This window comes from Gadus chalcogrammus, chromosome 16, assembly GCF_026213295.1.
Source record: "Gadus chalcogrammus isolate NIFS_2021 chromosome 16, NIFS_Gcha_1.0, whole genome shotgun sequence".
In the NCBI taxonomy this organism is placed as follows: domain Eukaryota; kingdom Metazoa; phylum Chordata; class Actinopteri; order Gadiformes; family Gadidae; genus Gadus; species Gadus chalcogrammus.
This window is the reverse complement of record NC_079427.1, coordinates 19,554,006-19,575,965: the sequence shown is the minus strand read 5'-3', so window position 1 is coordinate 19,575,965 and position 21,960 is coordinate 19,554,006. Positions and strand designations below refer to the sequence as shown.

The 21,960-nt window shown below is 48.1% G+C and overlaps 1 protein-coding gene across 3 annotated transcripts; it reads left to right on the top strand.

Annotated features, from left to right (window-relative positions):
- Positions 1–89: 89 nt before the first annotated feature.
- Positions 90–21,515, top strand: git1 (G protein-coupled receptor kinase interacting ArfGAP 1). 3 transcript variants are annotated; one of them, XM_056610328.1, is made up of 21 exons: positions 90–468; positions 4,824–4,957; positions 5,387–5,499; positions 5,929–6,034; positions 6,581–6,667; positions 6,860–6,990; positions 7,527–7,621; positions 7,959–8,001; positions 9,078–9,104; positions 10,013–10,061; positions 10,402–10,474; positions 11,276–11,373; positions 12,415–12,526; positions 13,050–13,183; positions 14,553–14,705; positions 15,813–16,157; positions 17,902–17,982; positions 18,797–18,873; positions 19,029–19,205; positions 19,685–19,748; positions 21,058–21,515. In XM_056610328.1, the coding sequence occupies exons 1-21, from the start codon at positions 417–419 to the stop codon at positions 21,271–21,273; spliced, it is 2,367 nt and encodes a 788-aa protein (XP_056466303.1). In that variant the 5' UTR covers positions 90–416; the 3' UTR covers positions 21,274–21,515. The 3 variants fall into 3 exon arrangements, with proteins under 3 accessions (XP_056466303.1, XP_056466304.1, XP_056466305.1); XM_056610329.1 differs by lacking the exon at positions 15,813–16,157; XM_056610330.1 differs by lacking the exons at positions 9,078–9,104; positions 15,813–16,157.
- The last annotated feature ends 445 nt before the right edge of the window (positions 21,516–21,960 follow it).

Here is a 21,960-nt window from a genome sequence, read left to right as displayed (position 1 = left end):
TAATCAACGAAAACATTTTGGGGGGGTTGCCATTCCCCCCCTGTTGAGTGAAGGGATGGGGGCGGGGGGGCAAGGGTGTGTGTGCGGAAACTGACAGGTAGAGAGCGTCGCTGCCTGTCTCTCCATGCAGCGCACACTTCTAACCACTCACCGCACTACCCTGATTTATTCCCTCGATATGAGCCTTCAACCACCGACTGTCCAGAGGGGGTTCGGTACTGACGGTGGACGGCGTGGCTGCGAAAAAACGGGAAACTAGTTAGGGCTGGGAAATCATACCCCCATCGCCCGGCTTCCGGGGATTCAGGGCTTGCAACGGCAGACGTCGGTGTTCGGGGAAGAAGGACAAACACCCGTCATCATTTAGACTATTCACCTCTTGAACAGCCGCTTCCCGACTGGAGCATTTTTTCGAGATGTCCAGGAAGCTCCAAAGGACGGAGGTCTGCGCCGACTGCAGCGCTCCAGGTACGAAATGCTAAAAACCATCCCCTGGAACAATGCGCTGGCAGGGCGACAGTGTGCGGCTCTGAGGCCCGTGGTTGCTGTCATCGTCAGCCGGATCCTGGGATCAGGAAAACGGCCAGGGTTCCCAGGCGTCGGTTAGGCCTAAAATAAACAGTATGAAACAGGCGTATAGTCTGTGAGAAAAACATGTAGCTGGTGGCTCAGGGGTTTGCTACATCAAGCAGATATGTGTGTATTTATTTGACTCGATAAGCTGAAAGTATTGATAGAATGACAATATTGCTGCAATGATAAGTTTGAGTGGCATATGTGTGGCTGTCTCGGCTATCGCCGCCAGGCAGCGGCGACACTTGTTTTGATATCAACGACTAGCGGACGCTTCCAGGACGTTAGCGTAGCCTCAGTGGCAATGGAATGGTTTCGATGCAGTTTTTCTAAGTACGTTCATGAGTAATAGTATTGATAAAGCTCCGTTTGGACACTAACTACGCTATGTGAGTTACACTACGACACGGGCTCTTCACTCTCGCCCGTACCGCTCTGAGGTTAGCGGTCTAGTAGCTAACAGTGTAGCTAACTTTTGCTAGTGGGTGAAGCGAAACGGTCATCCTTGTACAGCTAAACCCTTGACACAACACGCCCTTGTTGTCCCATAGAATGATGATTGCCCGTCCGTCCACCAACTACTACCGAGGACGGTCTGAGTTTTTTTTATTGTTTTGCCCCACATTAGAATCAACAGGACAGAGAAGCAGAGGCGAAGTGACAGCCACTACTAGTGGGCTGGGTAAATAGTGGTATGACGTCATATAACATTTTATGAGTGATTTAAGTGATGAAAACAGTAATATTTATTGTTACTATACTATGCGCGTTTGTCTGCCCCTATTTCTGAATGCCAGAACATTGTTGTACCCATTCCATTGGTGCTGACAAATAGAAATGGGCTAAATCATGGTAAATGTTTGTGTGTTTGCATAAATCTGGGTTATAGCAGCTGCCCTTCTATCTACAGCTGCTCCCCATGTCGGAGTGTGTATGTGTGCAGTCGTTTCAATGTGATTATCCTTCAGCCTTAATTCTCCAAATTGCATGTATTTATGACCCGACCTACTCTGCTTCGTACTTACCTTTCTGCCACGGTCATATCCTATCACATCTCAGTCATTCTTTGATAGTAAATATTGAACACAAGAAGCCACATCATGTTTCAAAGTGCAGCTGTATATCCTTTGCTGCCTTTTATAGAATAAACTGATTCAGCACAAACCGACCAACCTACTTTTGTTAACTGCTGCTGTTGACGGGTCTATTGGTTATGGCCCTCTTTAATCTAGAGTTCGTGCACATAACCTCCTCTGGATGACATGCATGCACACAGTCATGTTTACACCCAACACAATGCTGACCTAGCCTCAAGTGACAGCCCACCTCTCTTGTCACCACACCCAGCAGAAGAACGCCATGGCTAGAAAAGACTTTGGATGCTCCCAGTAATAGACATGCCTTGGGAGGACTTGTGTCGTGCAGAGTGGACGCAGAGCTTATAATGTAGCACTAGCACACATTGTACCACGCTGATAGGCAAAATCTTTGAATTGAAATATCGCCACCTGTGACAACACAAGTTGTGTCAGCGAAAGATATTCCTGTGCAAACTTACCAGACATAGAAGCCTGCACTAAACTTGATTCGTTTTCTAAATTTGAGAAGCTTCTATGGAACTATGATTTGAAAGTAGTGATACTGTGACCCTAAGATTAAATAACAATGGGATAAAAATATAATGCCTAAAGGGTTATATTGTAGTCTATAATTGGGCTAGGGAGTAGGCCGATTTTTGGATGTAGGGTAATGTGGTATGAAGATATTGTGTGTGTAGCTTTTAGTTTCTACTGAAAGCATTTCATGAATATTCTGTCAACTCCTGGTAGCCCTTTTTGCTGATTGCTGGCTTGCACTCTTGTCAAAACAAAAAAACGCATAGCTATGTGAATAGTTGCATTGCTGTATTGAAAAATCTTGAAGGACAAAGCCTGTCTGTGAATTGAAAAATGCACATCAGTGGTCAAGAGCAGTGTGGGAGTTTGGTATGGATGCTAATATGGATACATTCTTTTCCTGTGTAAAATGTCATAGCTTTAGCCTTTTGTGATAATGATGGCCATATTTCATTGTGAATTAATCCAAAATGCACAACTAGATGTGGTTTATGCATTGTGTACAAAAAACGAAGTCAAACCTACCAACATTCTGCATCCAATAATATTCATACCGTAATGAAAGGCTTTAATGGTTAAGCCGTAACATTGATCTAGCAGGATAGCCGGGCTATATCCTATAGGGACACTTTTTTATATTTATCACAGATTAAGGAATTGCCTGGTTGTAGACCAGCCTTTTAGAGCTTACAGGCTGGTGGTACTCCCAACTGGCAACGAGTCTCTATGAAAACCATTTAGTGCTTTCTCCTCGGCCGGCTAAAAGAGCACAGTTTTAGCTATAGTCATGCTGTAAACCCCCCTAGTTTTATCCCAGTGTAAGAATAACGCCAACAACTGATGTGTGTACGCACGCATGTTGCTGTGCACACGCATGTGTTGTTTGTTAATTGTACCATGTGTCAGCAGCTCATCACATCAGGCTCCTCAGGCCAAAACACGACCAGACTGTAGGACTAGTCTATGGCTGTGTCTCACAAGCATTGTCTTCCTTCCCTTGCCTTCATAACTTTTGTTGCTTCCTTCCTTTCTTCCTTGCCTTGTCTAATCTTCCTTCCTTATTTCCTTTCTTACCTTCCTACCTTCTTTCTGTATGTGGCACACACTCTTCTACTAACACAGGGCCAAGCGTCCCTTTCCATTTCTAGGAAATACAAAAATTAAATCAAACCTCTGATGTCGCCCGACCCCCAGTATCGTAATCTCCTTCCCATATGCCGGTCCGAACAGGCAAAATAACAATCAAATGGAGTAAGGGAAACTTTTAGACAAGTGCAACGACTGTAGGAGAACAGCAGGTCTGACATTTTCCCGCAGCCAGCAAGGCACCATTAGGTTTATACCATGCTGCTTATTACTGATTAAAGGTCAGAGTTGACTCTGTGACTTTCTGTATGCGTGGATTTCTACAAACGTATGCATGCATGTATGACAGCGGTGCTGCTCTCCAACAGAATAATACCCATATTTCCATTTGCTCAACAGCACCGACTCACGCCCCCTGGCACGTTATTTTGAAAATGTTTTTTGACTTGAATGCTTTATCATTGTGTGGAAAGGTCACCTGATTCTCAGTCCTCTGTGATCGGAGGGGAATTGTTACTTGCAAAATAGCTATTAACTCACAAATGTTTTGCATTATTCACTATCAACTCCACAGTCCGCACACGCATTGTCATATGTCAGCACTATGGGTTCCAAATAGTGCAGGTAAATACAATACAAAAAATATTACAATGAATGAGGTGTATAGAAGGATTAAGCCTTTGGCCTGTGTTTTCAGGATGCAAGGGTATGGTCATTTTGGTAATTTCTCTCCCACACTCTTTCTTTCCTCCCATAGCCAGTGATTGTGGTCGTGCAGTGCATGCACTTTGAGTGTCAGTCACAGTGATGTCCTGCGGTGAACGCTGCTATTAGAGGAATCAGTGTGTCCCACTCACATCCTAACGGACAGGGCCATGGCCAAGCTGGGTTGTCCTTGCTGCTGACATCCTCCGCGACGACTCCAAAACAGACAATGAAGCCCACGCTCTGCCCGTCTGGCTAACATCATTTGTCCATCATATTTGCTTAAACCTTCTACTGAAACATGGGCAGCCACTTGGAGAAATGAACAAACCAATCTGCCCATGCATCTCTTGGGTTCTGTGAAGTGAATGGAACCCAAGTGCTAATTTACTTTCTGTGTGGCGTTTCAGGCTAACCATTAGAGTGTATCACGGTAATTACCTGCAGTTTGCCAGACCTACTTGTGATCAGGAGTGTCGCATTTGGTCATTTTCAATAAGGGAGTTGGCAGTACAAAACAAGTAGAATTATGCTGGTCTTGTTCTTTAGCGGTCTTCACATTGCATTTGGGGCATTTCGATGACTACATGACTGTACGACTACACTGTTTAATAAATTCCACTTGCTGTCGTACAAGTCCGTTTTTTTAAATGTACCAACTTAAGTAATGTCTTCGATCTGTATTTCTCCCTCTGACTGTCACTTGGTGTGTGTGTGTGTGTGTGTGTGTGTGTGTGTGTGTGTGTGTGTGTGTGTGTGTGTGTGTGTGTGTGTGTGTGTGTGTGTGTGTGTGTGTGTGTGTGTGTGTGTGTGTGTGTGTGTGTGTGTGTGTGTGGCACTCAGACCCGGGCTGGACCAGCATCAACCGAGGGGTTCTGATCTGTGATGAGTGCTGCTCGGTCCACCGCAGTCTGGGCCGACACATCTCCATCGTGAAACACCTGCGGCACAGCGGCTGGCCCCCTGCACTGCTCCAGGTATGGAGGGCACGCCGTTGTCCGGGGAGCAGCGTTCGCCTTTGATGACTACTGTGCCAATAAATACATTTTCAGTGTTCTCAAGCAGTCAAGGAGGAGTTAGATTCGGTGCATCCTCTATTATGCTGCTGAAACTAGGAGCCTATTAATTTCTAGCATATCATTTGATATATTTTACCTGGTCCCTATGGTTGTTCTACTAACGGTTCCATTGCAGGTGACCAGGGCTTAAATAGTCCTTCCATGTAGATGGTTATGTTGTGAAGTGAGCTTGGAGTTCTGCATTTAACGTGTGTGTGTGTGTGTGTGTGTGTGTGTGTGTGTGTGTGTGTGTGTGTGTGTGTGTGTGTGTGTGTGTGTGTGTGTGTGTGTGTGTGTGTGTGTGTGTGTGTGTGTGTGTGTGTGTGTGTGTGTGTGTGTGTGTTTCAGATGGTGCAGACCCTGGCCAGTAATGGGGCTAACTCCATATGGGAGCACAGTCTGCTGGACCCTGCTCAGGTGCAGAGCGGCCGTAGGAAACCCAACCCCCAGGACAAAGTCCAGTGAGTCCGTCTACAGTCCACATGCTGCGAACTGGCCAAATGACTCACAAGTTCTGAGAAATAGGAGCCTCCTCCCCTATCAACTAGCCTCGGCAGGGTTCATTCATTTTTTATTATATATTTCTTATCATAGCAACAAAACTGCTACCCATCACAGAGGATAGAATTTGTCCTTGCCTCATTCTCAGCAGCAGAGTATTCCCTTGAGGCTACATATTAACTTCTCCAAAAGCCTCCTAATAACCCCACACATTCTCCCTTTCTGCCCCTATGGGTGCCCCCTTCAAGGCACTGCTTACTGTTCAGATGTCTAGGTCTTCCCCATACATACATGCATGCATGCATACATACATGTGGAACGTAATCATGGTTTCTACTGTGGTCCCATAACTCTTCTTCTTCACTCCTCCCTTCCACCAACCCATCCAGTCCCACCAAGTCTGAGTTCATCAGATCCAAGTACCAGATGCTGTCCTTCGTCCACAAGCTTCCCTGCCGCGACGACGACGGCGTCACAACCAAGGACCTCAGCAAGGTGAGCGTCCCGGCTTCCAGCGGTCAAAGGTCACGGGGGTGAGCGACCACGGCTGCAGTTGAAGTAGAGTGCAGTGGAGTCGCAGGACATGCTGAACTGCGCGTAAAAACTTTGTCACCTAGAGATGTTGACGTTGATTGTAACATGTGTGTAATCATACACACACATGCACGCACACACAGAGAGCGTGCGCACACAGAGCTTGCGCACACATTTGCTAGAGCACTCCGGGGGTTGTGAATGACATAGCAGGAAGGTCTAAAGTACTCCATTCTCTCTCTCTCTCTCTCTCTCTCTCTCTCTCTCTCTCTCTCTCTCTCTCTCTCTCTCTCTCTCTCTCTCTCTCTCTCTCTCTCTCTCTCTCTCTCTCTCTCTCTCTCTCTCTCTCTCTCTCTCTCTCTCTCTCTCTCTCTCTCTCTCTCTCTCTTTAACATATCCTCTCCTCTCGCGTTCCTCTTGTGTGTCAACTCTGTCTCTTGATCCGCCCACCCATCCCTTACTCACGATCAACGTATCGCCCTCTCTTTATTTCCTTTCCCGCTCCAGCAACTCCACTCCAGCGTGCGGACAGGGAGCTTGGAGACGTGTCTGAGGCTGCTCTCCCTCGGAGCCCAGGCCAACTTCTTCCACCCGGTCAGCACCTCGGCGTCCCTCACCGGCTGACACACGCCATCTAAACAATGGGCCGCACTGTGCCATACCTTACCCAGACCCCCCCCTCCAGGCTTCTGCTGACATCGTTTTGTTTGTTTGTGTGTGTGTGTGTGTGTTTGTGGCGGTGTGTTTATGTCTGCGTCGGCCCCTCTTTAATTGCGTGTGCTCCAGGAGAAAGGCACCACACCCCTCCACGTGGCAGCAAAGGCGGGCCAGATCCTGCAGGCAGAGCTGCTGGTGGTGTACGGGGCGGACCCCGGCGCGCCCGACCTCCACGGGCGCACGCCCATGGACTTCGCCAGGTACGTGTCCCGGGCCCGGCGGCCGCAGAACACTAGGGAACCAAGAGCTGCACACAGTCATAAGGGCTAGGGATGGTTAATACAGTTATTTATCCATTATTTATCCAGTTCTAAACCCATTTATATTAATAATCCCTTCTGCAAGGACCTGGCCAAATAAAAAACATCATTGACATATGGTTTGGGACAGTGTAATTGTTTTTCAGTTGGTGTGACTGACAACAATGAACACCATCTGATAAACTTGCTTTCTGGGGACAAACTGCGACACACTGTGTTAATTAATTTGATGCTTCAGAAACAGAATCTTTACAGCCCGTTCTAGGAAATAACACCTGAAAGGTGACGATTAGAACTTGACACCAATGGAAATGTGTAATGTACATTTTTCCGAGAGTTGATTATTCTGACTTGCACAAAACTCATTGTTTGGTCGGTCGTTTGGATAAATAAAAGCTGTTACTGAGGTGGTTTCCAGTTATTCAGTGTGTGTGTGTGTGTGTGTGTGTGTGTCTGTGTCTGTGTCTGTCTTCCAGGCAAGCAGGCCAGATCGAGCTGGCAGAGCGGCTGGTGGAGTGCCAATACGAGCTGACTGACAGGCTGGCCTTCTACCTGTGTGGCCGACGCCCAGGTGAGCCACCGCAGCAGCTCTCCGCAGCTCTCGGCTCAAGGCAGAATTCCTCAGGCCCAAATTATATGGTGGCTGCCTCAGAATGTGCAGCATTCTCCTCTCTGAAACAATGTTGACGACCTCCACGCGCCTGGCCTTCACTGCTTGTGTGTTTATTTGATTATAGTTCATTCTAGCCTATTTTTGTTTGTTGCGTTCTCTTCAAGTGCATGCTCTTTGTGTTGTCTCATATGGAATTGTCTTTAGTTGTGTTATTTTTCATTTAGCTGCATTCTATTTTCTTTGGCTCAATGCAATGTCTTCTTTGCATCAATATTATGTTGGTGTCTTCCTACAGATCACAAGAATGGCCACTATATCATTCCACAGATGGCAGACAGGTGCGTACCGCAATGCCGCTAGTGGGGTCATTGAGTGTGTGTGTGTATGCTTCACTTTCTAGCCTGAGATGCATGAGAGTGCTGTAGTGTGTTTGCATGAAGAAGAATCTCTTCCCTCCAGAAAATGGGCAGGTGGGCTAGGAACAAGGCTTGTTTGCCTATTTCTGGCATTCGTTGTACCATCTGGGATATTTTTTTACTAAATTGTATTATTATTGGTATTCAAATGCCAATTTGGTACGCTTTGATATTTTGCCAGTTTTGCTAAATTGTCACTAGTAAAATCAGGATTGACTAATGTGGATTGTCCATGTAACTATTTATGATAGAATTCTTTGCCAGTTTTCAGTAATTATTAATACAAAAATGTATTAATACAAAAATAACAGTTTTATTATAATCCTAGACACGTAATTGGATTAGACCGACCAAAATAGTGCCCCTTCTGTAACCTTTTCCTTTGCTTGTGTAAATGCATGAATAGATGTGTCTGTTGCATTTATTTGTTTATCCAGTAGGTGGCACATTCGTATTTGTTAACCTTCCCCCCATAAGAGTAAAAAAGGGGGAGAAAGGCCAAGCTGGCTGTTGTTGTTCTGAAAGCTGTACAAAGTAGTTTCTGCAGTCTAAGCTAAAGAGTTGGAACAATTCTTGGGGAGGTTCTTGATTATACAGAATGAACCAAGGCGTAAACTAAGGTTGTTTGGTAAATCAAGTGTGATATTGCTTGAGGCTATCCATTTCAAAATAAATGTGCACATGTTGAATTCAATTTGAAAGCATGAATTGGTACTTCAAATTCACGCTTGATTAATCAAACTCTTCCAATTTGGAAATGTCGGACAAAGCTAGCGTGACTCACTATTGATTTGTTATTTAATGGCCTGTCTAACTCTCTTCCTCTTCACTGCTCTGTTCTGGTGAATGGTATCTCTTTAAGAAAATACAATACATTTTGAATCAGTGTTCATGTGGCCACTGTACCTGTTTTTTATTTTTCTCTCTCACACCCTCTCTTTTACCTTTGCTCACTTGTTTCCTGTTCTCTCCATCTTTGCCACGCTTGGTGGAGCCAGGGCTCGTCCTAAGTGCCCAACACAGAGGTATCTTTGCTTTCACTTTCCTACTCACTCCCTTGGTCCACCGGAATGCTTCTCCCTTCCACTTCCTGTCATCCTCTCCCATAGAGTCCCCCCATTGTGTCCTCTGATCCCTCAACCTTTTAGCCATCGGTTTCACAAGGAAAGATGGAAAGTGTGGTAGATTAAACTTGATAGCGGTGAGGAAAATAGAATGAGCCACTCTCTGCAATCGTGATGCGTATTTTACTGTTCCATCCCAAATAAATATTGGAAAAAAATGGAAATCTACTTTCTCCACAACAATCTTTATTACATGTGTATTGAATGATGGTATACATGTATTCTATGTGTTCCAACAAAATTTGAGAAAAGAAACAGTCTTGCACAATGTGCTGGCATCGGCATCCATGGGTGAAGGAGTAAGGTAAAGTCTCGATTTCCATGACGGTGTCACACGAACACACATTGAGAGATTTTAAACATGAGTTCAGGGAAGCGTTTGCGCTCACACAGACTTACCCAACGTGTCCATGTGAAACCCTCCCCACTTGTGAATTCATTGAATATAAAGGAAGTCTGTATCCCTGTATGTTTAGCAGCCTGACTGTCTCGCAATGCAATCAAGTGACAGATCTCAACTGTGTTGTATAGTCATCAACTGTTTCATCCATACCCCCCCCCCCCCAGCCGATTTTGTAGGCAAACCCCCCCCCCCCCCCCTTACTCACCACGCTCGCTCATTTGATCACTTTCCCGCCTCATCTTCCTCCCTCCATTCCACCCTCTCCTTCCTGCATAACTCTCTTCCTCCCTCTACCTGCTACTGCTGCGCTCTCTCGCTCGCCCGCTCTCTCTCTTTCCCTCGCTCTCTCTCTCCCTCTTCCTTTCTGGCACCCCTCTGACTCACTGTGTGTGTTTCTCTCTCTCAGCCTGGACCTCTCTGAACTGGCCAAGGCTGCCAAGAAGAAGCTGCAGGCGGTGAGTAGGAGCTCGGGGCTCCAGATCAATAGTTCTACTCAGCCAATTGTCGGGTTAAAAAAATTATAATTAAAATAACGTGTCTGGATAACGATCAACTCTCCTAACTCTAATTTGTAAAAGGGTCGGCCTTGTTCAAAGCTTCTGCAAGCAGCTGCATCCGAAGGCATTTTAATTTCGTTATGTCTCACTTTAAAAATGTGTTCAAGGGTAATCCGACTGAAATGCTGCTGTATGTGTCAAGTGTGTGTCAAGTGTCCACACACTGTAATGTCGGTATGGTCTCTCCCTAAGTGATTGGTGTTAAATGAGTCTGGCATGTGCTGTGTGTGTTGGACAGCTGAACAACAGGCTGTTTGAGGAGCTGGCCATGGATGTCTATGATGAGGTGGATCGCAGAGAGAACGATGCCGGTGAGTCTCTCACTCTTGCCCTCGCTCTTTCCCCTCAACTCAAACATATCTCACCTGGCCTTTTTGCCGTCTGAACCCATCTTCATATCTCTTGCCTCGATCAAAGAACAGATACATTTCTCTCCAATCTTCATGGTATGACCGTCTACTCGACAAAAAAACACACACAAGGTCCAAACCAGAGTTCAAGACCCTGATACACAAAAACATATCGCAGATGATACATGTATTTAAGTGTGCGCACAGTGTGGGAAGCTAAAGATAGATAAAGGTTAGTGGAGGGGAGGGACGGACACATGAAAGATGGAATGCATATAGAGAGGAGGCACAAGGAGGAGAGGGAAGAGTGCAAGACGAACGTGTGCGCAGATGAGGAAGCCTTTCAGGAATTCCCGAGTTTCTTTTCTCCTCCTCCTGTGTCCCTCTCCCTCCCTAATCTTTCATTATTTTCTTCATCTCAAGATTTGTGTTGTACTTTTTTTTTCCAAAGGCACACCAGGTAGGTAAGAGGGACACACACACACACACACACACACACACACACACACACACACACACACACACACACACACACACACACACACACACACACACACACACACACACACACACACACACACACACACACACACACACACACCAATTTCACAACCTGAAAGTTTGATCCTTTCCTTTTCCTTAAAATAAGCCTGCTTGCATGCATGAAGGTTTGGACAGGGCATTGAGCTGCCAGTGTCAAGGCTATGTTTCTGTATCCAAAACACACACATTCTTAAGATACGTGTGTGTGTCTCTCTCCAGTGTGGCTGACGACTCAGAACCACAGCACCCTGGTCACAGAACGCAGCGCGGTGCCTTTCCTACCGGTCAACCCCGAGTACTCCGCCACACGGAACCAGGTAACCACACACAAAACACAACAACACACCGCAGCAATCCCATCCAGATGCATGTTGAGGCGTATGCAGGAACACCCCTACCATCCCCCACTCTGCTTCTGATGGCAGAATCGGAAAGAGTCGACGAGTGGAGCGTGCAACAGCAAACAATTAGATCACTTGTGAAGTTGCGGTGCTTGTGAATAAAGAGCGATGGCTTCCAGCCTCGGTGGATGTAAAGAATGGGTCGCAATGAGCGCGTAATGGACGGCACTGTCCTCAGCTGGACGAGGGACGGCCAAAGATGTTGTCCAACGGTGTTTATCATCTCTCTCGTCTCCCTCTCTCGTTCCCCCGTTCTCGGCCCTCAGCTGTTTGGCTCATTAGTGTAAACGTCGGCCCGCACTGGCTGAGCTTCTTTGTTGACAACGCTCTGATTGGAGTTGGAGACTGTTTGTGTTGGGCGAGCTGGAACCCCACACCCTCTTTAAGTAGCGACTCTGTGCTCCTCTTTGTGGTCCTCGTGCAAAACAATGCAGTATGAATAAACGTGCAATCCCGTCGTACGGTTTGGTGCATGGATTCAAACGGACCGTTCTTATTTAAACAGCAGCGGGGATGATGTAATTGCACGGTGCAGCTTATGTGTGTGTTTTAACTTGTGTGTGTGTGTGTGTCTCGGTATGACATGTTTTTTCCACAGCTCATGCCTGGTGACCACAGCAGCGGCAGAGCCAGGCCCACAGACCGGGGGGGGCAAGGCAAACTCTGTGGGCCTGGCTCCCGCTGCAATGCCTCTCGACTGCACAACTCATGACATAACCTACAGCTTATTTTTTATGGTCGAATTGCGCCTGTTTCCACACGTGTGGGTGTTTTAAGTCCTCTCTCTCGCTCCCTCTTGCTCTATCTCCGTCTTCCTCGCTCTATTTCTCACTTTCACACTCACTCTCTCTTTCTCTCCCTCTCCCTCTCTCTCTCCCCCTCTCTTTCTGTGTTTTTCTCCTCTGTTTGTCTGTCCTTCTCACGCTCTGGCTCTCTTCCTCCTTTGGTGTCCCTCAGGGTCGTCAGAAGTTGGCCCGATTCAACGCGCGAGAGTTTGCCACGCTCATCATCGACATCCTGAGCGACGCCAAGAGGAGACAGCAGGGGAAGGGTCTCAGCAGCCCCACTGGTGAGGACACACACACACACACGCACACGCACACACACAAGCGCACACACCGGCTTTCTCATACACTCAACCCACGCTAATGATACAATATGATAATGATAAAAGTGTATGGCTCGTGTTTCACGGGGGAAAAACTTTCGTTTAAAAGGGTAGAAAATTTGCAAACCGAAAGTTGGCGACGAAAGGCCATCGGATTTAGCAGCACAGTGTCAGGGAGGAAGGACAAGCAGACCAGACCCAGGTTTTTTTATTTGGACTCGTAAGCGATTCATCCAATGTGACATCTGCAGACATTCAGAGGGAACGGAATGTAGACACATTCTCTAAAGTACCATTTTAATGGTCACTCGAATGTTAATGCAAAAGGGACACACCGATTCCGTTGTTTCGTATTCTATAATATCATCATACACGTGATGCAGCCGGGTGCAACGTGTCTTTAAATACCGGAGGGACGGACTGAGGTAGTCTTCAGCTGGTCTCAATACACATTTCTTCATCCTTTTGACCCTTGACCCCGCAGACCCACTGGACCTGGGCATCGACGACGACGACGACGACCAGCACGACTACGACAGCGTGGCCTCCGACGAAGACACGGACAGCGAGCTGACCGCCCAGAACAACAACAACACCCAGCGCAACAACCGAGCCAAGGTAAACAACAGCGGGCTTTCGAAAATAAAAAATGAAACCGGAAATACACAAGCAAACCAATGCTCGACATCCACACACACACACCCACACATTTTGTGCAGTGGCATATGTTGAGGGTTGAGACAAAGTGAGAGTCGCAGCCATTGGCCTGTATATTCAAACATGCCCACACACACAGAGACAATACAAGGACTAGCTGCTATTTACTTTGATAATGTGGCAACTTTACACAATGTAAGCCATCGCCCTGAGCCTCTGGATTCTGTTCAAGAGCGAAAGTAGCAGCGGCTGGAGCTACTCTGCCTCTCTTCCCCACTGCCTGCCTGTCCCAGCATGCTTTGCAGGGATCAGCTACAGTTGGGACTGCCGCATAGCTCCTGGCTGACATCATCAGTTATTCTGGGATGAGCTCATAGAGACATTGTTCATGGAGTGGGAGAGGGTGAAGGATTACTGGTGGGTTTGGAAAGTCTCGATTACAAATGCAAAAGGAACGTATAAAAAGTATATAGTTAATACTTAATACTAGTATTTCAATGTATCTAACTAAACCTATTGTTATACCTTGATTAAAAACATATACACATAGAGATGTGATTGCAACAAAGCTCCCGTGAAACATTACTTCTCTTCCATTATGAGAAAGATAAAAAGGGATCATAAAAACAGTGAGTAAGTGAAAACCGGAGGGGAACCAAGCTCTGGAGTAATGCTGTGTGTAATGTAAGATTATGAGTGTGCCGGACCATAACGTGGAGCACAGAGAGAGTGATAGTGGGTGGGCTGTCAGGGACTGTCTGAGCACGCTGCTGCCACGGTAACGGGCTGGGCATAAGGATGAGTAGCGAGCATGGATGGAGAAAACTGAAACGTGTGTGAGGGGCAGAAATCCCTGTCCTAAAGCCCTCCGATGCATCTCTCTTAGAACTAAGCTCCTTTTGTCCCCAAGTGAATAGAGCCTTGATTTGTGTGGATTAATTCATGCCCTCGGTGATGAGGCTAGAGGAGGGGAAGACATTGACAGATTTGGTCTCGGAACACTGGGCATTTCTTTTCCACCAATGGTGCGGCGGGAGGGATCACACACGTTGGCGCATGTTTCATATTCCTCTAAAGAGCCAGTCAACCCACTGTTTCAGCTGGATTTCAAACACGATGAGTTTTAAAAAAAAAAGTGTTTCGGGAGAGTTTTAGGACGGACGGGGGCGTGTTATCGCCATGGTTGCGACCCACGCCAACTTTGTGATTTTTGACTCAGTGTTTGAATTGCGCTGAAACAGGGGTTCACCCACACATTAATGTGAGCTGCACAGGCACCATCATGTTTCTCCCCACTGATATCTGTTACTTTTCCTCCCCGGCCGCTCAGAGCATGGACTCGTCAGACCTGTCGGACGGCCCCATCACCCTGCAGGAGTACCTGGAGGTGAAGAAGGCCCTGGCCTCCTCAGAAGCCAAGGTCCAGCAGCTGATGAAGGTCAACAACAACCTGAGTGAAGAGCTCCGGAGACTCCAAAAGGAGGTAGGACGCGAAGGAGGGAGGCAGAGAGAGAGGGAGGGAGGAAAGAAAATAGAAAGAATAGAAGGAATAGAATAGGGCTTGACAAGATGTTGAGAATTGAAAACACTGAGTTTTTCTCACTTTTAGCTAGAATCTCACCATCCTAGTTTCATTGCTGGTTCAAAGTAAGAACAAACCAAAGAAGCCTATGAGGCGGATTGACTGCAGATATACAGATCGGGTCGGCCAAAATAACTTGGCTTCCTACAAGTCAAAGTGGTTTTGGCTGCCTCACACACAGGGGTCTACATAATGGACGCTTGATTAACTTAATAACCGCAGTGAGGGTCAACGCTTACAATCCTCCCCAGTGTTCCATCGTGTTTCACCGACATACTGACCTCATTGTCCATCGTGATGCTCTGCTCAGCCTTGACTCTGTGTACCTACTGCCTGTGTTGTGCCTTCATGGCCTCTGGTTCGCAGGTCTGATCAACCAAAGAACGTGAGCCAAACACCTAATCTGTCGGGCAGAACTTTTCCACACAATCTGTTCAGAGTTTGCTGTGTTTCATTGTCAAGGCTGTTCACTAAGAGGACACTACTTTGGTGCAGGGTGCCATTACTCCCCTAACCTAACCAGCACCCCCGGTGCCCTAACCCACCCTCCTCCATATAGCAACATATGTATGTAGCCTCCCCCCCCCCTTCCCCCAACCATTTCTCAGGCCTCAGCTCTAATAACGGCATGTAAGCTAGCCGAGCTCCCCCTACTACTCCCTACCCTCCCATGCCTTGATGTGAACGAGATCCGTAGCCTGGTGGTGGGAAATCACAGAGACCGGCCATGTTGTTGGGGCTGCACCGAAGCTCTTCGGTTTTCCGGACATAGGGTTACCAACTCTGCTGCCCCCCTGTTCTGCCCCCCCCCCCCGCTCCCCACCCCCCATACTGTGTCAGTGGATGCTTGTCCTTGATCACCTGGTTTACATCCCCCTCCCTCCCCCCCCCCTCCCTCCCTCCTCACCCATTGTCATTCCCTCCCCTTGCCTTCCACCCGCCCATGTCCATCCCTTCAACCCTGACCCCCCCCCCCCCCCCCCCCCACAATCCTCCTTCCTCCCGTAGATCACACGGATGCAGACGGAGAACAGTTCGCTGCGGGTGGGCCAGCAGGCTGGGGGGCCCGCCGGCCACGGGGGTCCGGGTGGTGGCGGAGGAGGCCACTGGTCTGGGGGTGGGACCAAGGCAGGGTTAGGAGGAGGAGGAGGAGGTGGTGGAGGTGGTGGAGGGATGGGCGGTGTAGGGTCCGGCGGGGACCCCGCAGGGCTTTACTCCCAACCCCACCCCCACCGGAGGGACCGCCAGGCCTTCTCCATGTACGAGCCCGGGGCCGCCCCTGGCCCCAAGGCACACGGCCCCCCAGCCCTGGACGCTCATCTAGCCCGCCTGCAGCCCCTCAACACAGCTAGCGTAAGTGTCTCTCGCTCTTTGCTCCTGGGACTCCTCGTTTAGTGCCTGCGGGCGGGCCCCCCCTTCCACCACTGACTCTCTGGGGGCCAGACGGGTCGACCTGTCTCTCTCCTTCCTCCTGGTCACTCTCCTCTTCCCCACCTGCATCTAACCCTCCTCTTCCCCCCCCCCCCCCCCCTCCGCCCCTGAGACGTGCACTCCTGCATGCATCCGGTTCACATCTAAAAGCATAGTACTCGCGCCATGCCAGCACGCACCATGACACCCATCGCTATGCCTTCAGATCCACACTGAGCCGGCGCATGACGTGTTCACACCAGGTCGACCGGTGGATAATGGGTCAACCTTGTAGTATGCCCCTTTCACCTTCCTTTTGTAACGTTTGTTTTTAACTTGCAGCTCACTCTGCTGTCCTCCTGGCCGGTTGGAACACTCTTTAGTATTGAGACGCTGGATACCGATGCAACTATGATACATGCACAACGCTTGGGAGGGTTTTCAGGTTTCTATGTTAATTGGACCAGCTTCTGCACAATGCTAAAATGTTGGCAGACAACGCTGTGTTCATATGATAGTTGCTGGCCTGCTAACAACTCTTGTTGGGTTCAAAGTCATGTTTCCAGCCAAAAGCCAAACATAGAGAAGCATGTTCCTTTCACTCTCTCTACAGGAATGCTGACACACGCAGGCAGAATCTGGCCACTTTCTCACATTTGTCATTATTTAGCAATCAATGTCATTGCTAAATAAAGCTCTCGACCACCCAGAAAACGGTCTCACACATTTGTTTGCACGTCCATCCAATGAGTACAACCAAATGTCATCGCTGTTCCGTCTACTCTTTTACCGTTTGTATGTATCTTTTCCGCCTAGCTGGTCCTAGTTCTTCACTGTACATCCATGATGGAACATTCAGGTGGATGCACTCTGGCGTTTTTCCACTATACTATACTGGCCTGGTTCGACTTGGCACGGCAGCATTTTTCTTTCCATACACCCCACTTGATGGTGTGTCTTTGGCCCCGTCCAATGACTCCGGAGATTTTAGAACCACGTATTTCTGCGGTTTTGCCTTGTGTCCACATGGCAACGGAGGTTATGTGGCCTGAAAACTGAGACTTTTAAAACTGTCTTTTTCAGTTGTTTGAAAACGCAGCCCTTATGGCGCCATGTGGACAGGCTGAACAGTAACTATTTGAAAACGATGGTGACATGCTGGAGTAGAAAGCTGGCTTGTGGTTTTCAACCTTTTTTTTTTGCATATTTGAACAGAAGTTGATACCGCCTCCTACTGGCCTGGCATACTTACTACACCATTTTCACTCGTTAGTTTCTGGGTGGACGAGGAAAACAGTTATCGTGTAGATGCAAAACTTTCTGAAAACGCAACAGATACTATTAAAAGCCTCCCGCATGGTGTGGACAGGGCCTTTAACTAATGACGCACTCATCTTGAGTCGATGTCACCACAACGCTCTACTCTTATTGCCTGGCTCGGCACAGCCAAAAGTGGGAAAACGCTATTTGTCTGTCTGAAACATGTTATGTCTTCCATTCTCCTAATGTTGTTATTCCGCTGCACAACCACTGTTTACTGCATTACACATTTAGGGAAATAAGCCGCACTGTATATCATTGTAGCTGTTAATATTGGGTCTCACTGCACTGCCATTGAGCATTTTGGATAGTGTGTGTGACCACAGAAGTTCTTCTTCCCTTTTCTTCCCTGTGCCGTCCTCTCCAGACAAGGAAGGTCCCTGGTGGTCCTTCACCCTATGGGGGTCATCACCTGTCTGCCTCCTCAGAGATAGGCAGCAGATACACGGTGGGCTATGCTTTCATATTAATCTTCTGAAAGGGACAACATTGATGATTCTCAACCAGTCTTTGTGTCATTGCATGTGGGTAGTGTATGCAAATGTAGAAAGGTTAACATCCATCCAGCAACCAAATCTCCGCTTCATTGGCCATTGCAGCGTCATGTAACTCCAACGGTAGCGGGGAGGTCTGAGTGGAGAGTTAACCGCTGTTTGTTTGCATATGCTACCCACGTTGTAATGACACACAGCCGGTTGCAAATCCGCAAAGTAGTCCTTTTAAGATCCCTTTGTTTATACCTGTGTTTTCTTCTTAACGACCATCGCTCCCAAGCATAAATAAATAAATACAATTTGCAAATCTCTTTTTCCGTCTGCTCAAGTAATTATGTGCAAATCAAACTTTGCCTCAATGATTTTTTGTTATGGCATTCAATTTATAATGGGCCAACAATGACCATAGCTGTCATTAAGTCTTTCCCATTACCTCCCATACAATTAGCACCTGAGACTCAGGTTCAGAGAGCCCCCCCCCCCTGCCATTACTCTGTGCCGTGTGTTAAAGGGCACTGCGTGTGGCCTGGTTTATTCCAGTTGAAGCCAATCGGGTAGCGCTCCCTCTGCTCAGGAGACCCGTGGGAGTATCTCCGGTGACGCGTGTGGGTAGACCCCTGATGTGACATGGTATAAACCAGCGCTCGGCGGGCCGCCCGTTTGGACATGGCAGGCCCACGCACATGGAAAGACGGCATTTCAGGAAGACACGCTCACGTGCATGAGGACGTGAGGAGTGAGCCTGTCGCTTGCCGTCTCTCTCCACAGGGCTCCAGGTTGGAGAGGCACGGCAGCGGTACGGACAGCGACTACGACAACACGCAGGTCTACGACGTGTCCCTGAGGTCAGAATCAAGGGAAATCCCAGCGTTAACTATGGGACGCTTTAGCCGTCCAGCTACCTGCTCCCTCGCTCGCCACTTATTTACAGAAAGGCGTACTCTATTTAATATTCTTTATTTCTTATTATCAATATGTTAATTATTGTGTGTGCGTGCAGCATGGGTCGCAGCAGCGAGGAGGACGGGCGTGGGGACTCTGAAGAGGGTGGGGCGGGCGACGTGGCCGAGCCCGACCCCACCCTGCCGTGCACGGAGGATGTCATCCTGAAGACGGAGCAGGTGACCAAGAACATCCAGGAGCTGCTGAGGGCCGCGCAGGAGGGGAAACACGACAGGTACCCGCCGCGCCCGCACACACCTTGTTAGGCGCCTGGTCAGACAGCTCAACACACGTTAACCGCACCTTGTTGTTAATACGGGAAGGCCTTTTACGTGCTTGGTTGTCAGCAACACAGCCAAGAATCGGCAGAATCAAGGCCACCCCAAGGTCACCAGATTTGTTGGGGAAAAGGTGGTGCATTTTTATTTGGTGATCTACCCGCAGATAAATCAACCTTAGTGTACACGTTTTTCAAATTGAAAAACATTGTTGCATTGTGTCCACGCGCCTCGGAAGAAATCACGCAGAAGCATGCGGAGGCCGAGTGATCAAAATTTGCCGGAATACCCGTGTGTTTCCCCCAGATTTGGATCAAGAATTACTGCAAGGCGTGATGTGTTTTGACAGTCGCTGCAATGCAGCGGAGTACATGAATCAGCCAGTTACACCAACTGTTGAGGTCACAGCAAGCCCCCTCTCTCTGTCCCCCCCCAGCTTTGTCCCGTGCTCAGAGAAGATCCACTCCGCCGTCACTGAGATGGCCTCGCTCTTCCCAAAAGTAAGTGCACCCATCTCTCTTTAGTTCGATTTGCTTTTCACCTCCTGCACGACGGCCTCTTCTCTGCTCTTCATGTCATTTGGACTGTTTCAATCAGGTATTCAATCAAACGATTTAAGTATTGTAATTGAAAATAGTTTTGATAGCTTCCGATTCAAATATAAACCCAATCTATGACACTATAAAGAAAGCTGGTTAGCATTATTTATGTTCTTAAAGATTTCATGATTACAGTGCACTTAATTATTCATAGTTATAATTAATTAAGTCGACTGCTAAAAACTTCTTAGTGTGAGATCGTCTCGCTTATCCACTGTTTAATTCTGCTTCATCTGTTTATTGTATTCGTAGCAACACTGGTCACTATCTTTATAAACGGCTGTGACCACAGACACTCACCTCCCTTCGTAGCTCTGTTTCTTCTTTGTTCATTGTGTGTTTTAATGTTCGCATGACGTTGTCAAACCAATTTGCCCATGCGTATTAGTCTGGAACCTCTCGGTTCTCTTGATTTCCATGCGTGTTCCCATTGAGCTGCCGCTGTCATGCCAAATTTGTACCGGGTGCCAAATTTGTACCGGGCACGTCAACAGTTGTCCATTGCCAGGCAACGGACAACTGATTACGTAAGGGTTGTCCGTTGCCGGGCAGGTTTCAAAAAACATTTGCGCTCATGTTGCCAAAGACGAAATAACATAATACAAATAACGGATCGCTAGATAACACTTGTTTTTACTTTATATTTGTATTGTATTTAATTGTTTAATCAAATTTAGCTAGTAAAACTGAGTGTTTAAAGCGGGTTTCAAAAAACATTCGCGCTCATGTTGCCAAAGACGAAATAACATAATACAGAAAACGGATCGCTAGATAACACTTGTTTTTACTTTATATTTGTATTGTATTTAATTGTTTAATCAAATTTAGCAAGTAAACCGAGTGTTTAAAGCAGGTCAAGGACGAAATAGCACAATACAGATAACAGACAAGTGCGAATGAACGAGCTTGAAGGTTTGCGAATGTTCGTGAACCTTTCACGTCATTCGACGTGATCGTCCGTTGCCAGGCAACGGACGACGCGATCATCTGTTGCCAGGCAGGTTTGGAATGGATTACGTATGGATGACGCGCCCGGTACAAATTTGGCAACCGGTACAAATTTGGCATGACACCGCCTCCTGACTGTTAGCTGTCGTGTTAGCGCCGCGGGCCGCGAGAAACGCCGTCTCCTCCAGAGCCGTACACAATGCATGCTGCAGAGTGATCATGAAACCTTGACCTCCACCTTACCCCTCGCCTTCCTCCCCAGCGTCCGGCCCTGGAGGCGGTCCACTGCTCCCTGCGGCTTCTGGCCTCCAGCGCCTCCCGGCTGCAGGTGGAGTGCCGCAAGGCGGCCCCCGTGGACCCAGGGGCCCCGGCCGTGGACTACCAGCTCCTCACGCAGCAGGTCATCCAGTGCGCTTATGACATTGCCAAGGCTGCCAAGCAGCTGGTCACCATCACCACCCGGGAGAAGAAGCAGTGACACGCGCATGGGGAGAGAGTGAGAGTGAGAGTGAGAGAGAGAGAGAGAGACAGAGTGAGGGAGAGTGAGTGAGAGTGAGTGAGAGAGAGAGAGAGAGAGAGAGAGACAGTGAGAGAGAGAGGAGGTAGGGGGTGTAGGTTGATGGACAGATAGACAGCTGGAGTGGGTGTGAGGGAGGACAGGTGCATGATTACAAGGTGCGGGTCCAGAGGCAGACTGGAGGAGACGCGATGGAGGACCGAGAGGGGACTGATGTAGCGGGGGCTACATGGAGGGAGGGGGTTGGGGGGACGAGAAAGCCAAAAGAAAGAGCCAGAAGAGTCCCTGTGAAGAGATGTAGAAATATTTTGACCAAGTCAGAAACAGGGGAGCGAGAGAGCTGGGGGCCGGGGGGTTCCTATTGAGGCGGCAGCGTTTGCAATGGTGGGTGAATGTTGTTGCGGTGGACCCCGGGAGTGGCGCGCACCATACCGCCTCGAACCGCCATGGGAGAACACGGCATACGCTCAATTCAGAGCAACGTGATTGGTCCAACGCAGATCTTTTTATTTATTTAATTGCTTTTCCCTCTGCAACCACACACACAGACACACATACACACACACACCCTGGGATAAATACACCATACCCTCCCATTTAGGACCTCGAGAGGAATATGCCTCCTCTTCTCTCTCTTTGTCTCTGTCT

Excerpts from the sequence above, each read along its gene's own strand:
- git1 (XM_056610328.1), top strand. The coding sequence starts at position 417 with ATGTCCAGGAAGCTCCAAAGGACGGAGGTCTGCGCCGACTGCAGCGCT. Across the intron at positions 6,035-6,580 it reads CAACCAAGGACCTCAGCAAG|CAACTCCACTCCAGCGTGCG; the intron begins GTGAGCGTCCCG and ends TTCCCGCTCCAG. Across the intron at positions 12,527-13,049 it reads GGGTCTCAGCAGCCCCACTG|ACCCACTGGACCTGGGCATC; the intron begins GTGAGGACACAC and ends TTGACCCCGCAG.